Source organism: Pteropus vampyrus, unplaced genomic scaffold, assembly GCF_000151845.1.
Source record: "Pteropus vampyrus isolate Shadow unplaced genomic scaffold, Pvam_2.0 Scaffold177, whole genome shotgun sequence".
Taxonomy (NCBI): domain Eukaryota; kingdom Metazoa; phylum Chordata; class Mammalia; order Chiroptera; family Pteropodidae; genus Pteropus; species Pteropus vampyrus.
This window is the reverse complement of record NW_011888958.1, coordinates 788,306-802,547: the sequence shown is the minus strand read 5'-3', so window position 1 is coordinate 802,547 and position 14,242 is coordinate 788,306. Positions and strand designations below refer to the sequence as shown.

Here is a 14,242-nt window from a genome sequence, read left to right as displayed (position 1 = left end):
GACTTTGTTCTGTATTTTGCTTTGCTCCATACCTGGGGTGTGGTATCCTCAGCCCTGTTAGGGGCTTGTGTTCAGCTGAAGTACCAGACACAGAGCATTTTCCAGCCTCCCATCTCCTGCCTGTTTTGATTCGCTTAGCTAAGCATCCTTTTTAGGGTCACTGACTCCTTATAGTATAAGTTCAGGTCTAGAAGAGGGGATTGTGTAGGGTTTTCTCTTTTGAGAAGGAGATGTGAGTTTCCTTTGTCAGTTTGGTTCAGGTGGCCTGAAATCATCCCCTTCTGCCTGCCAAGAGTCCACATGGCTGGGCCCAAGCATCATTCTGCTACACGGGAATGAATCCTTACACTGGCTCTTTTCTTGTTTTCCTTGGAGGAGGCCTGGGAAGACATGCAGCTTCCTGGTGTGGAATTCTGCAGCCTTCTCTGCATTGCAGAACCAGCTCTGGAAGGTGGAGGGACTCTCTCCCTGAACCTGGACTAAAGTCCATCTCAAATTTAGGGAGGGTCACAGCACATCGACCAACCACATGTAAGACCTCGCAGAGGCCACTTCTGTGTCTGGGCTCCCACCCAGGCTTCTGTGGGGTTATTTAGGGAACTTCCTAAACCTGAATCTTCATGAGAGGCAGAGTAGAGGGTCCTCTGCAAGAGAATGATCCTCCACTATGGCTAGTGTCTGCAATTCTGTTAGTAGGTCATTTTTTCTGCATTAACGTCTCATGGAGCCCAGGACGGGAAACAAAAAGGGCAGCCTGAGAAAGCTTTGGTTCTAGACTTTAGGGACCAGGAATCCAGCCCTGGCTCTTTCCCTCTCTAGCTGTGTGACCTTGGGTAAATCATTTAACCTCTCCGAGCTTTAGAGTCCTCATGTGGAAAATAAGAATATGGTTTATTTAAGCACAGAGCCTCCTCCAGCTCTAAGACTATAACTCGATGTGAATGAGTCTTAGCTCCTTTTCTGCAATGGCCTGGGGGACTCTGGGTGCTAAGGAGAGAGAGAAAAAATGTGGGGTGAGAAGGAAGAGCTGAGGGGTAGGTGTGGGAGGAAGAGCAGGTGGAGCACGGATGAAAGAGCCTGGGGCACCCAATGTAAACTTGGGTGCAAGGCTGGGAGCTGTGTGCAACGGCTTCATGGGCAGATGCGGCCAGTGTGCCAGGGATGAAATCGCAAATCTACTGTGTTCGCAAGCACCTTTCTTTAAACAAAGCGATATCCAGTAGAAGTCTTAGTGGTTTGAGGGTGCAAATCACTCACATGCTTTCCCCCTCAGAGTGCAGGACTTATTGAGAAGCGACACAGGATTGAACAGGGAACCAAATTTCACCTTTGAAAGTGAAATGGTGATGGAGAATGCAGGGTGCACTTGTGGCCAAAACAGACCCCCTCATATGCCCCTCTTTTGAAATCTAGACCTGAGAACCTGAATGGAGCAGGGGGTTGTGGGTCATCCTCCACAGCCACTCTCGTGGGAGGCAGAGAGCCCAAGACAGCTAGGCCATATGAGTGCATTAACTCTGCCCAACAGAGAGCTGTGGTCCAGTGGATGTCACATCTCCCCTATCTCGCCATATACATCCCTTTCCATGGGAAGAGACAGGTGAAGATGGAAGGATAGACCTAAGCTTCTGTCTCAGGATTTCCAAGACAATCGAGGTTTTGATTTTATGACTTTATGCAAAGAGGTGGGAAGGGGTGAAGTGATTTCCTTTACAGGATTGGAATCCAGGAGCAGCTTTGTACTAAAATGCTACTTATAAGTCTGCTTAGAAGCTAAGAATGTGCACATCTGATCTCCATTTTCTCCATGCCTCCTCACTCATAGTATGTGGTCAACAATCGGATGGATGGATGGATGGATGGATGGATGGATGGGTAGGAGCCCTGTGAGAGACCAGATAGGACTGGCTCTTGGCAGACAAGCTTTCTGCATTGCCATCTGTTCCTTGAAGTGACCATTTCTTACTTATGAGCTTCTCTCACTAAAAAGAAGGAAAAAATAACAATTTTCTCGGTATTGACCTAAGTTATGTTTTCTTTCATGCCTGAGTCTGACTTCCTTTGCAGAACTTCTGGTTCTGGCAGAGCCAGAATATATGTTTGCTTTGAGGAAGAGGAGACCCTGGAGGACTTTTCTGGTACTGGGCTCTACTGGGAAAGCACGTGCTAATTAATTCCATCTCCTTTTCCCTTTTGATAGAAGATGCACACACTCACACACACATACTCACCTTTAACTTCGATTTGCTTCGTTTCACATTCAGGGTGTCTTAACAAGTATGCGGAACGGGATGTGTGATTTGAGGGGAGGCACCATGCCAGACCAAAAATAGCTCTCTCTTAAACAGGTGCAAAGGTGCTTGAGATTCCACCGTTATAATCCGTTCTCTTGGGAGGCAGTACGTTTCGGTTTAAATCCCAGCTCCTCCAGTTTTAACTGTGTACAGTCTTGAGAGAGTTACCTTTCTAAGCCTTGGCTTCTTCCTCTGTGTAATGGGCACTGACCCAGTCTCATGGTGCTAATGGAAAGATCACGTAGTGCTGGGCACATAGCAAATGCTGAATCAGTGTGGCCTATGGTTGGATTAAGCATTACCTTGAGTGATAAGGATAACCTTGGTGTGAATTAATTGATCACATTTCTCTCTATAACAGAATGGGCAGGAAGAGCAACTGGGTCGGGAAGGGGTTCAGGGGGACATGAATGACATAAAGGATGAGGTCCTGGCAAGACATGGAGGCCTAAGCCCCTCACAACACCTTTTCGGTCTGACAATGCTTGTCTTGCTCTTCTCCCGCCCACTCCAGGCTGGACTGCTGCTCCTCCTGCTATGATGCCTGGGCAGATTCCAGACCCTTCCGTGACTGCGGGCTCTCTGCCAGGGCTCGGCCCCCTGACCGGACTCCCCAGCTCGGCTCTGACTGCAGAGGAGCTGAAATACGCCGACATCCGCAACATCGGGGCCATGATCGCCCCTTTGCACTTCCTGGAGGTGAAACTGGGCAAGAGGCCCCAGCCTGTGAAAAGTGAGGTGAGCAAACTTTGTTCTCCTAGGCAGAATCCAATGGTAGGATGCCTGGGTTAGAGTCTCTACGCTCTCTGTGTGGCTGGTAACCTAAGTGTTGCTGTTCAACAAGGAGTCTGAGGACCAGTAGCATCCATGTCACCCAGCAGCTTGTTAAAAATGCAGAATCTCAGGCCCCACTCCAGACCTTCTGAATCCGAATTTGCATTTTAGCTCCCCTGGGGAAGCCTGTGAATGTGATAGACACATTAAAGTTTGAGAAGTCCTGGGCTAGGACAGGATGCTGAACCTGTCTCTCCTTCTTTGTTCTTAGAGGGGCAAGGGAACAGTGATTAATAAGAACAATAATGAATAATAATATACTGGCAATCTGTCTGGGGTGTTGGGAGGAGCAGGGGAGGTAACTGAACTGTGCACTTGCTTTGAAAAGTATACAAGAGAATACCAATATCGGGTTATCTTTAAGAATTATCATTAGTCATGTCACTGCTCTAATCCTCTTGGCCCCAGGCTGGAGCTGAACGTGGGAACTTGGAGGAAGGGTGGTGTGGCCTCCTTTCCCAAGGAGCTGCCAGGGCTGGGCATGGCCTCAGCTACCCATAATTGTCTGCCTTAGATGGTATTTGCAGGGACCCACACATGGAGCACTCCTTCCTCAGGCCCCTTGCAGCTGCAGCTCTCATGAGCCTTACTTGCAGAAGAGCAGCTTTTCCCTGGGGACTGGTGAGAAGCAGAAGTCCCCAGCTCTGGTGTGCCTCAGTACAGGGCATGCCCCCAGCCACCTCCCCAGGGTTGGTAATTTGTCCAAAGGCCTGAGGTCCACAGCAGGGGGATCTCTTCAGAGGCCTGGCAGAATGGCTACTCACCTGGAAGGGAGAAAGAGTTGGTGGTGGCGGGAAGAGAGGCGGCTGGGAGTGGGGGTCGGGGCAGGACATGAGAAGCAGCCGACCATCTGGTGCCTGGCAGTTGTGATGAGAGGGAGCATTCACAGGCAAAGGTGTGCCCGGACTGGGGCTCATGCTTTAGGATGGAGCTCGGAGGGCTGGGCGTTCCAGAGAGTCTCTCGAGTGGAGAAAGGTGTCTGGGTACTGTAGGGGAGAGTCGGATATGTTATGCAACTAGTACTCTGCCTTTCCTCTCCCTGGGAGTACCACACAAAGGAAGGCTGCTGGGGGCTTGTCTGGGGTGGCAAACTGGCCATTTGTGAGCTGGATCTGGCTCTCAGATGTGTTTTGTTTGGCCCGCACAGTATTTTAAAAGAAACTTGAACCAACATTTTACTTGGAAATTTGCATTTTAATCTTTGATTGAAAAATGGGAAGATCTGGTCACACCGTGCCCTGTTCTGCCATGGCAACAGCTGCATGGAATGGAGAGATGCCCTTCGCTTCTTTCCTCTCTCCTGTTTGCTACAGGCCCCGCACTTCCCTATGATTCTTGATTTTGCTTACACTGTTGGTTTTGCTTTTGTTAACACCAGCTGTCCTCATTTGCCTTAACTGCTTGGCCCCTACTATAGACATTTACACTTGAGACACCTGGATTAGGTGCACTGCAGTTGCCCACTAAAGACTGTTGATTTCAGGTTGAGAGCTGATGGTAATTATATTCTTCTGAATTGATTTTGTAAATCAATGTGCTGTCGATAGCAATTCCTGGCTTATTTAGTATTGTTTTCTTTATGGGGGGCCCTTGCCTTTGGTCCTTTGCTATTCATCTTCCCAGGCCCATCGCTTGAAAGCACCCACTTCTGGGTCATTCCACAATATAATTGCCATTTAAAACCAGTAGCTGAGGAGTTTCACTGGGGCTCTGAGGCTGTGGGGTTGATGAAGAGCCTTGGCCAGGGGCTGGCTAGTGAAGCTTTGCCCGGGAGGGAGTTACCACCTCTTCCCTCCACCAAAGGCACTGGAGGAGCTTTCTTTTTTGGGGGGCGGGGGCAGGCCTTTATTTGGGTTGGGTATTTTTACATTTCACAGCCTCCCCCAAATTGATGGCATGTGCCCTGTACCTGATGGTGACGTGCTGTCTTCACAGGCGCCCACAAACACTCACCATCCAGGCGGTGAAAATAACAAGCTGTTTTTAGGGCGTATTTGCATGTCATCTCCCTCCTGTCAGACTGCAGTGTTATGGGGGCGAAGAGGCAGGTGGAGTAGGTCGATTGTGCTGGCATGGAGTAAGGTCAGCCCTGCCCTGGGAACTGACCTCTAAATGCTTTCTAGGTCAGACCCAAAGTGGGTGGGTGGTGGTGGGGGGTGCTCATTCTTAGAGCAACTAAAAAATAAAGTGGATAGGAAAAGAAACTTGCTGTTGCAGAACATGTCCCGAAGACTTATTTCCATATGGCAAGCTGCCTTTGGAGGATTTTCACATTGGCATTTTATGCTAGGAAACGTTTCTTGAGTTAGGATAAGACACTGGCTCAGATTTATTAAGCATCTAATAGGTCCCAGGCCCTGTACTAAGTGTTTAACATGAATGATCTTGTTTGTTCCATACCTGATCCTGGTGGCTGTGTTCTGCCCATTTTAGAGAAGAGGCATTTGAGGTCCAGGGAGGAGGAAGTCAAGTCTCTCAGGCTCATGGCGCTAGAAAGTGGCCGAGCTGGAGCCTGCGGCGATGACAGTGCTGCTGCTGCAATCGCCGTGCGGTAGATAGCACGGTGCCGGATGCGCTCTGTGAACTCTCTCATTGAACTCGCACAGGAATCCTTTGAAGTAATTTTTATTGTAATGCCCACATGATGGATGAGGTTAACAAGGCTTGGGGAGGTCTAAGGTCATGCAGCTGGGAAGCTAACTTTAGAGCCAAAGCTTTAACCTTATGTCATGGCTGCCTCTCCATCAAACTGGGGAAGGAGGTGGGGTGGAATGAACTTGGCCCCGGAATGCTGGGGCTTTTCGATATGTGTTTGGACATGGCCTGATCAGCACTGAGCCCTGCAGGTCTGCAGCCACATCCTCTCCCAGGCTCTGGAGAGAGAGTGGGCCGAACTGCTGTGCAGACAGCTCTGTCCAAGGAGGCTCTTGGGCTGTCTGCCTTGTAGAGGCCAGCAGTCTCTTGGGCCATGTCCAAACACATGAAGCAATTTGGTAACAGAAAACTGGAGGAATTACGTTAAATGACAGGGTTTGTAAATGATAAAGTGCGTTGTGCTGATGTTATTATTATGTGTTTGACACGTAATGCTAAACTGTTTTGCTGCCAATCGCTTGCCTGCAGTCCATTTGTCCAACAGATATTTGCGAAACACCTACTATGTGCTAGGCACTGTTCCAGACCCTAGGAACTGAACCCTAAACAAAGTAGACAAGCTGCCTTCTCTTGGAGCTGTATGTTAGAGTGGGGGCATCCAGAAAGAAAAATAAGCCTATCAATATACAATATAAAAGGTCAGGTAGTAGTCAGTATTGTGAAGAAAAATGAAGCAGACCAAGTGATGGTGAGTAGCCAGACTGCCGATGGCTGGCTAGGATCTTATACTCTGGGGATGTTATATTTTGGGTTATAGGATTTTTAGAGCCCATGCTTTTTTCTTGCCTCTTTGTTCTTCTTTCCTTTCCAACATTTCTTTTCAGGAAAGCTTTGCTCTCTGGCTTTCTCTAGAGCTTTCCTTCCTACACTTTTCATTCTGTAACCTCTTCCAGCTGGACTCTTCAGTCAGCCAGTCCCTATTGGCCTGAAGATTGTGGTCCTTCCTGGGTCATCTCTGAGTGGGCTGCTACGGCTGCAGGGGCCACACCCTGCCTCTGGGCCTGGAATGCATTTCTAGGAGGGAGAGGGGGAGGCCAGAAGCTCCACCCTTGTACACACATATACGCACCAAGCACTTACTTAACCACCTGCTAGATGGGACTGCTCATCCTCTGTCACTTTGCAGGGCCTTAGAGGGGATTTGAGTTCAAGGGAGGTTGGACTGGATGACCTTTTAGGAAAGAGGCTGCAAGCTGTCATTCCATGAGTGGGAGTCAGCCTACAGATGAATCTCGTATGGCCCTTACAATTTTTTCCTTTTTTTTTTTTTTGAATTGAATGAATTGCTGTAATTAAAAACCAGGAAATGCAAACTTCTGGCTTCTTTAAAAAAACAGGATATCTGGCTACTCTAGACCCATAACTTATATGCAACGAGAAGCTAGAGCTGAGTAGCAGATGCTCGCTGTATTGTCTGTAGTTTACCACGGTCCCCACTACTCTCTTTTGCCTTACACCCAGCCCGCTTCACACTGTGTCACCAGGCTGCTTTTGAGTTTGTGTCCTGCGTTTAGATCACAAGGACAGGGACTAGATCTTACATTTCTTTTACTTCCACCAGACTGTGTGCCGCGCCTTGCATAGATTGTATGATTAACAAATGCTTGTTGGTTTGAACATTAATTAGCTGTGTCAACTTGGCAAGTCAATTAAACTTTCTGATTCTTGATTTTTGTATCTTTCAATTCTTACCTCCAAGCTTTATCTGTTTATTCTTCTGTTTCTGAACTTAAGCAACCTCAGGCAGAAAAAAAAAGAGATCTCAATGAAAATCAAAGCAACCATTCCCAAACTTTGCCGATCATCAAAGCCGCTTGGAAAACTTCGTATAAATACAGATTTCCAGACCCCACTGGGGCCCGTGGATTCAGAACCTCCGAAGGCAGAGTCCAGGGAATCTGTATGTTTAGTAGGCTCAGGGATTACTTTAACTGTTTATTATAAGTTTCCTCAGGCTCTTCTGATCCTTGTCAGGGAGCATTTCAAGGCCTTCACCTTGAGAAAGTAGTGTGTGCATTCCATTGCAGACTGCCTTTCTAACACGTATTGCCTATGGTGACTTGATCTGTGTCCTTGGCATCTTCAGAGCAGGAGAGGAGAATTAGCTGTTTGTGGACTTAACACTGATCGTTTCCCAACTTCTCCAGGGACCCCAGAGGACATTTAGAAAGTTTTCTCCTTTGGATGAAGTGAGAATTTGAATTTGTGTATTATAGGGTGGCCTTGAGAGTTGTGCTCGCTCTCAGCTGCAGGTGGTCTTTCCAGAGTTTGTTCACCAAAAAGACCAAAATGTTCACGCGTGTTTAGCCTGAGCATAAAAAGTTGCCCCCAACCAGACGATGTGCTAAGTAAATGTTGATGTAAACATGCTTGTGTTTTTAGTGATTTAAAACATGAAGGCAGCCCACTGACATTTTATAGCAAGCCTTGCATAATTGATTTTTAATCTGTGGCTCTTTCAGAATAGCATTGGCCTTCTTCCCCCTGACTCAGACGCTTTTTCTGTTTCATACTTGTTTGGCAGAGAGATCCAATCTGTCCCTTCTTGGAACAGAATCTCCCGGCTTGTCTTTGAAATCCCAAATTTCCATTTTAGTGCCGTTACTTTGTTAGCACATTTTGAAAAGCTGTTAGCTTTTTTTTTTCTCTCTCTTAATAGTTTAATTTGAGGGGTAATGAGTGATAGCTAAAAGCAGCTATGACTGTATTTAACATCGGCCTCTGTGGTATTAAGTCTTATTTGATATTATATCCCGAGCATTCATGGGGTTCTGAAGCTCTTATTTAACATCATAGGTTGGTCACAGGGTCCCTTAGAGAGCTGGTGGTGGGGACATGGCTGGATCAGTATATTCTTAACAGAAATCAAATACCTCTGAAAAGTTCAAAAAGTCCTGTGCTGCCTTCTTAAATTCTCTGTCTAAGATGGGGATAATATTAGTACCGACCCCTAAGTGTTGCTGTGATGATTAAATGAACTAATGCAGGTAAAGGGTTTCTCATAATGCCTGGCACTTACTAAGATACACAAGAAATGTTAAGATATGATGATGATTCACTTTTCAAATGTGTCAGTTATGCAAATTAGTTTTTATAATGTTCCAAAAACTGTTTCTTGAGCTTTTATTTTCTTGAGGGCATTTTGCCCTTGGAGGCGGTGAATGGCCTGAGTGTTTGGAGGTGCCCAGGTGTGTGGGAGCAGGTCACCATCCTGGTTTCCTAACCAGAAGGGCTGCTTTTAAGGTCTGAGAAGAGCTCTGGGCTTGGATTCAAGCTTCTGGGTTCAAAGCCTGGCTCCTTCGTTTACCTCCTGTGCAACCTTGGACAAGTCAGCTGGTCTTTCTGAACATCCTATTTTTCATTTAAGGAAGCTAAAACGCATAGAGTTTCATCGTGAAGATTAAGTGAGGCACCGTGTGTGAAGATGACCTTGACTACAGCACAATATGTAAATTAGCTTTCAGAGGACTGATTCCATTTACCTTGAATGACACTACAAATTTTGACAGCATTGGCCTTTCCAATGTGTTTCACCTGTGACCTGGGCTTCAAGGAAGCCAGCAGATCTTCCTGTTTCTGGTCGTTTAAGCAGTTTAGATGCAGCTTGAGTTGTAGTTACCATCACAAACTATAAGCAAGAAGGTCCTTCAACCCTCCAGTGTCCCCTATGCTGCCTTGCATGACCCCTTGTTTTCTGTGGTGTTAAGATCATTGCTGGATTTCCACGAACCATCAGTTTTTTTAATAGCCCTACAAAGTGGCCTGTCCTGTCAGTGCTGGTCATCTTGCTTGGGCATTCCCAGATCCACTGTCAGCATGGACTCAGTTGGGCAACAGCCCTCTCGCAGGTGAGGCTCCTCTGGCTGAATAACTCTGGAGCCAGCCAAGTCTGTCTCCCCTCTACTATGCCCAAAAGACACAAGACTTTTTGAACAGAAGCAACAAAATAAGAAATAAATTGAACATCATCAAAATGAAAACTTTGTGTTTCAAAGGACACAGAGACAATCCACAGAATGAAAGAACATTTTTGCAAATTATATATTTGATAAGGAATTCATATCTAAAATATAAAGACCTATTACAACTCAATAATAAAAACACAAATAATCCAATTTAAAATTGAGCAAAGTGTGTCATGAACATTACTCCAAAGAAGAAAGTGAACAGCTATTAAGCACATGAAAAGATGCTCAACATCATTAGCCATCAAAGAAATGCAAATCAAAACCACAAAGAGATAGCACTTCACTCCCACTAGGATGGCTATAATAAAAAAGATAATAACTAGTATTAGGACGGAGAAGTAATAATCCTGGTAAACTGCTGGTGGGAATGTAAAATGGTATAGCCACTTTGGAAAACAGTCTGGCAGTTCCTCAAAAGGCTAAACATTGACCCATACCATCTGACAGAGCAGTTCCACTGTTAGGTATATATATACCCAACAGAAAGGAGAACATACACAAAAATTCGTACATGAATATTCATAGCAGTATTATTTATAGTATCTCAAAAGTAGAAACAACCCAAATATGTATCAGTTGATGAATGGATAGATAAAATGTGATATATCCATACAATGGATATATATTTGGTCATAAAAAGGAATAAAGTACTGATACTTGCGACAACATCCACGAACCTTGAAAATATTGTGTTAAATGAAAGAAGCCACTCACGAAGGACCACATATTGCAAGATTCCATTGACGTGAAATTCCAGAATAGGCAAATCCATAGAGACAGGAAGGAGAACCAGTTCCCTGGTGTCTAAGGCTGAGGTTGATAGAAGTGGGGGGTAACAGCTAAGGGGCATGGGGTTTCTTTTGGACGTGATGAAAATGTTCTAAAATTGATTGCGGTAGTAGTTGTACAACTTTGTAAATATACTAAAAGCTGTTGAATTGCATACTTTAAGTGGGCAAATTGTAGGGTATGTGCGAATTGTATCTCAATGAAGCTGTTTTGAAAGTGGGGAAGGATAATATCTACCTCACAGAGATGTGTTGAGGATTAAAAGGGATAAAATATGTAAATCACTCAGCATATATCGGTGCTCCAGAATTAGTAGCTATGGTTATTAAAACTTCCTTTCAGGCCAACAGCAAAGAAAAAGCCAGGATCTGGTTAGGGGCCTTTTCTCTTCTTTCTTTTTTATTGCTAGTGGCCATCCAGAAGCAATGAGAGCAGTTTGGCAGGATTTTGTATGGAACTCGGGAGGAAATATGGAGTAATCCTGGTTACTTATTAGAGTCCCCTGGAGAGCATTTAAAAAAATATTGACTTGGAGCCCAGAGATTCTGATTCAGTTGGTCTGGGTGAGGCCGGCAGGTGTTTCTAGGCTGTGGCCATTGGTTGAAACCCCTGGTATAGTATAAACTGGCCCAGAACTTTGAAGGAGTGAGAACATCTGGGTTCAGGACAAAAGGCTCACACAAGCAAACTGCTCTTGTAGACATCTCCTTTGATCTGTTCAATAACCCAGTGAGAAAGGTGTTATTAGTACTATTAGTTATTCGGGAACCAAGGATTGGAGGGATTAAGTAATTTGCCAGGGTCTCATTTTTAAAGCATAATTTTATCTATTCTGTTTTTTTAGAAAAGCAAGATCCACACACATGCTTATACCTTTTAGTTATCAAATCTAACACCTTGGAGAGCACTGCCAAGGTGACCTCTGGCACCAGGTTAATCTGTTTTGCATGGACTTCAGAACAAAGCTTTTCCTGCTACTTTCCTTTGATGAGCATCCTGAGAGTGCAAGGCAAGCTGATGAAACCTTATTTACATATAAAGGCATGTGCTGCTTAACGATGGGGATATGTTCTGAGAAATGCATCGTTAGGTGAATATTACAGAGTATACTTACACGGACCTAGATGGTAGAGCCTGCTACACACAGAGTGAGCCATATGGTGTTGCCTATTGATTTAGGCTGCAAGTCTATATGCATGTGACTGCACAAAACAACAGGAGAAGAAATCAAGCACAAGAGAAAATGATGCAATCAAGCGACACGGTAAACACGTGGTATATGAGGCTGCTGCCAGCGTAACACAACATAACATGGTATACTGTTTTACGACAAACTTTTTTTTTTTATAAATAGAAAGAATATATATTAAAATACTGGTAAAAGGTGTAGCATAGTAAATACATGTACCAGTAACATAGTCTTTTGTTATCATTATCAAGTATTATGTACTGTACATAATCGTATGGGCTATACTTTCATATGTCTGGCAGTGCAGTAGGTTTGTTTACACCGGCATCAACATGGGAGTAATGCATTTGCACTATGGTGTTGTCATGGCTATAACATCACTAAGCAATAGGAAGTTTTCAGCTCCATTAAAATTTTAATGGAACCACATTCACAGATGCAGTTCATCATTGATCAAAACATCATTATACAACATTATATGCATGTCTGTGTACACACACACACACACACACACACACACACACCCTGTATGTAACTACTGAGCTGTGTGTCAGGGAAAACATAAGACAGGAATAATTTGGATCCTGAGGCTCTCAGAAACCTACAACCCCCTAATGTCTGAGTTAAGGGTTTTGTGTCAACACAACACATCGTACTCTCAGTGAAGGCCTGTAGTAAGCATCTAATACAACTATCAGCCCCTTAATAAAATACTGCCTTTATCTATTTAATTTATTATGGCATCATTTGAACAAGAGCCTTCTGCTGCTGAAACCAATCTGAAATACACTGCTTTACATGGGCACTACTCAAAGTGAGGTCCGCAGAGCAGCGGCACCAGCATCTGGGAATATATTCCAAGTGCAGTTTCTTGGGTCTCACCCTAAACCTACTGAAGCAGGCTCTCTAGGGGATGGAGCCCAGAAATCTGTGATGTAACAAGCCCTCCAGGGGATTCTGAAGCTCTCTGCATGTTAAGATGCCTGGAACCTTCCAGCTCTGAATAGCAATGATTGTCTCTGAGAACGGCTACAGGGTCTAAAAGCACATTTTTCTTCAAACTTATCTCAAGTTTCCTGGAGGTACCTACACACCATCGGATATTCATTAATGTGTGTGGTACCTGAATCTGTAAGGCAAGGTTGCTCTCTGAGTCAGCAAACACCTTAGCATTTCCAAAACAGTTATTTCCAGGTCCCGAGATCCTCCGCCATGCCAGCTTTCACACTCTAAGGGACTTCCTAATTAATTAAGCTGCTGAGCTTGTCAGTAGGCTGGCTCCTTTATTGTTTTAGAAAGGAGAATCAGACATACTGTTCTGATGCCAAAGGAGCCTCATTTGGTGTATCTGGCCGGGACTTCTCAGCAGTTCTAGTCTAAGAACTAAGAGAGCTCCCCCCGCCCCCTGAATCTGCCTGGGTGCTGCGAAGCCCTTCCTTTCCCCCCTCTCCAAACTTTAATTGCATCCGTTTCATTACATATATCACATGTAGTGATACCCTTCCATCCTCCAGGCTGGGCATCCCTGGTTGTGAATTCTTCTGGACCAGTCTCCTGGGTGAGATTTTTATTAGCAGGTATTCAGTACCTGAAAAGTAAGAGGCTGCTGTTCTGCTCAGCGATTTGTCTGTTATCTGTGACTTCTGCCTGAAAGGAATTGGCTGAAATCCGTATTTTAGCTGCACTGCCTGCATACAGATTAAACGGAACTGCGTTGGTGGAGAATAATTAAGCCAAGGACGTTGTTTTTCACCTTCATGATGAAAGACAAATGACTTCCAAGGCTTCAATACAATGGTGGTACTTGAAATGTTCTTCTATTCTGACCAACTGAAGATTTTCAGAACAGCCCTTTTCATAGGTATTCTTTGCAACAACTGCATTTTCATTAAATCGTAAATAGTTGTTTTGCAGATAATCTTGTCTGTTTTTTCCCTCAGTGTAATCAAGGCATATTACACTGCTTGTTGTTAAAGACTCAGTTTCAACTGTATTATTAACTCTTTGAGAAGAAAACATGTTTTTTTCCCTCCGAAGCCAGATATATTCTGCTCCTTACCTGTCTTTTGGGAGTGGGAGAATCTTGCTGGGGCCACTGTTTCTTTTCTTTTTTCACCTTTTAAATCGGTTGTCAACCAGACAAGAAAATTGATTGATTACCTAATGGGAAACCAAACCTCAACAAAACCATAAGTACTAAATGGGCCTGAAATAGATATATTTCAGCAAAAAACAGCCATCATTCTTCAAAGAGCCCTTCTCCAGCAAAAGAATTCCCAGGCAATCACGGTCCCTTTTTCTCTTCAATGTCGGATTTTCTGCCCATGCCAAGGCGATTTTTCCTATGTCTCTTGGCCTCTGCGCCTCACTTTTGTAGTAACAGTGTTTGCTCTTTTCTTAGCAGGACCGTCCGCAAATGGGTGTCACCCTGCCTAGCCGGCTTTTTCAGGCTTTGCTCCAAATACACCGCTGTCTTTTCTTAGCAGTGGAAATGGGCTGTTCTCCAGTGCTTT

General features: G+C 44.8%; 1 protein-coding gene across 1 annotated transcript in view; it reads left to right on the top strand.

Annotated features, from left to right (window-relative positions):
* The window catches only part of JDP2 (Jun dimerization protein 2), a 38,369-nt gene that overhangs the window by 7,092 nt on the left and 17,035 nt on the right, over window positions 1-14,242 (top strand). The window contains exon 2 of the mRNA XM_011370840.2: window positions 2,809-3,032. Within this exon, the coding sequence (XP_011369142.1) occupies window positions 2,832-3,032 (201 nt within the window). The 5' untranslated portion in view covers window positions 2,809-2,831. The remainder of the gene's footprint in view (window positions 1-2,808; window positions 3,033-14,242) is intronic.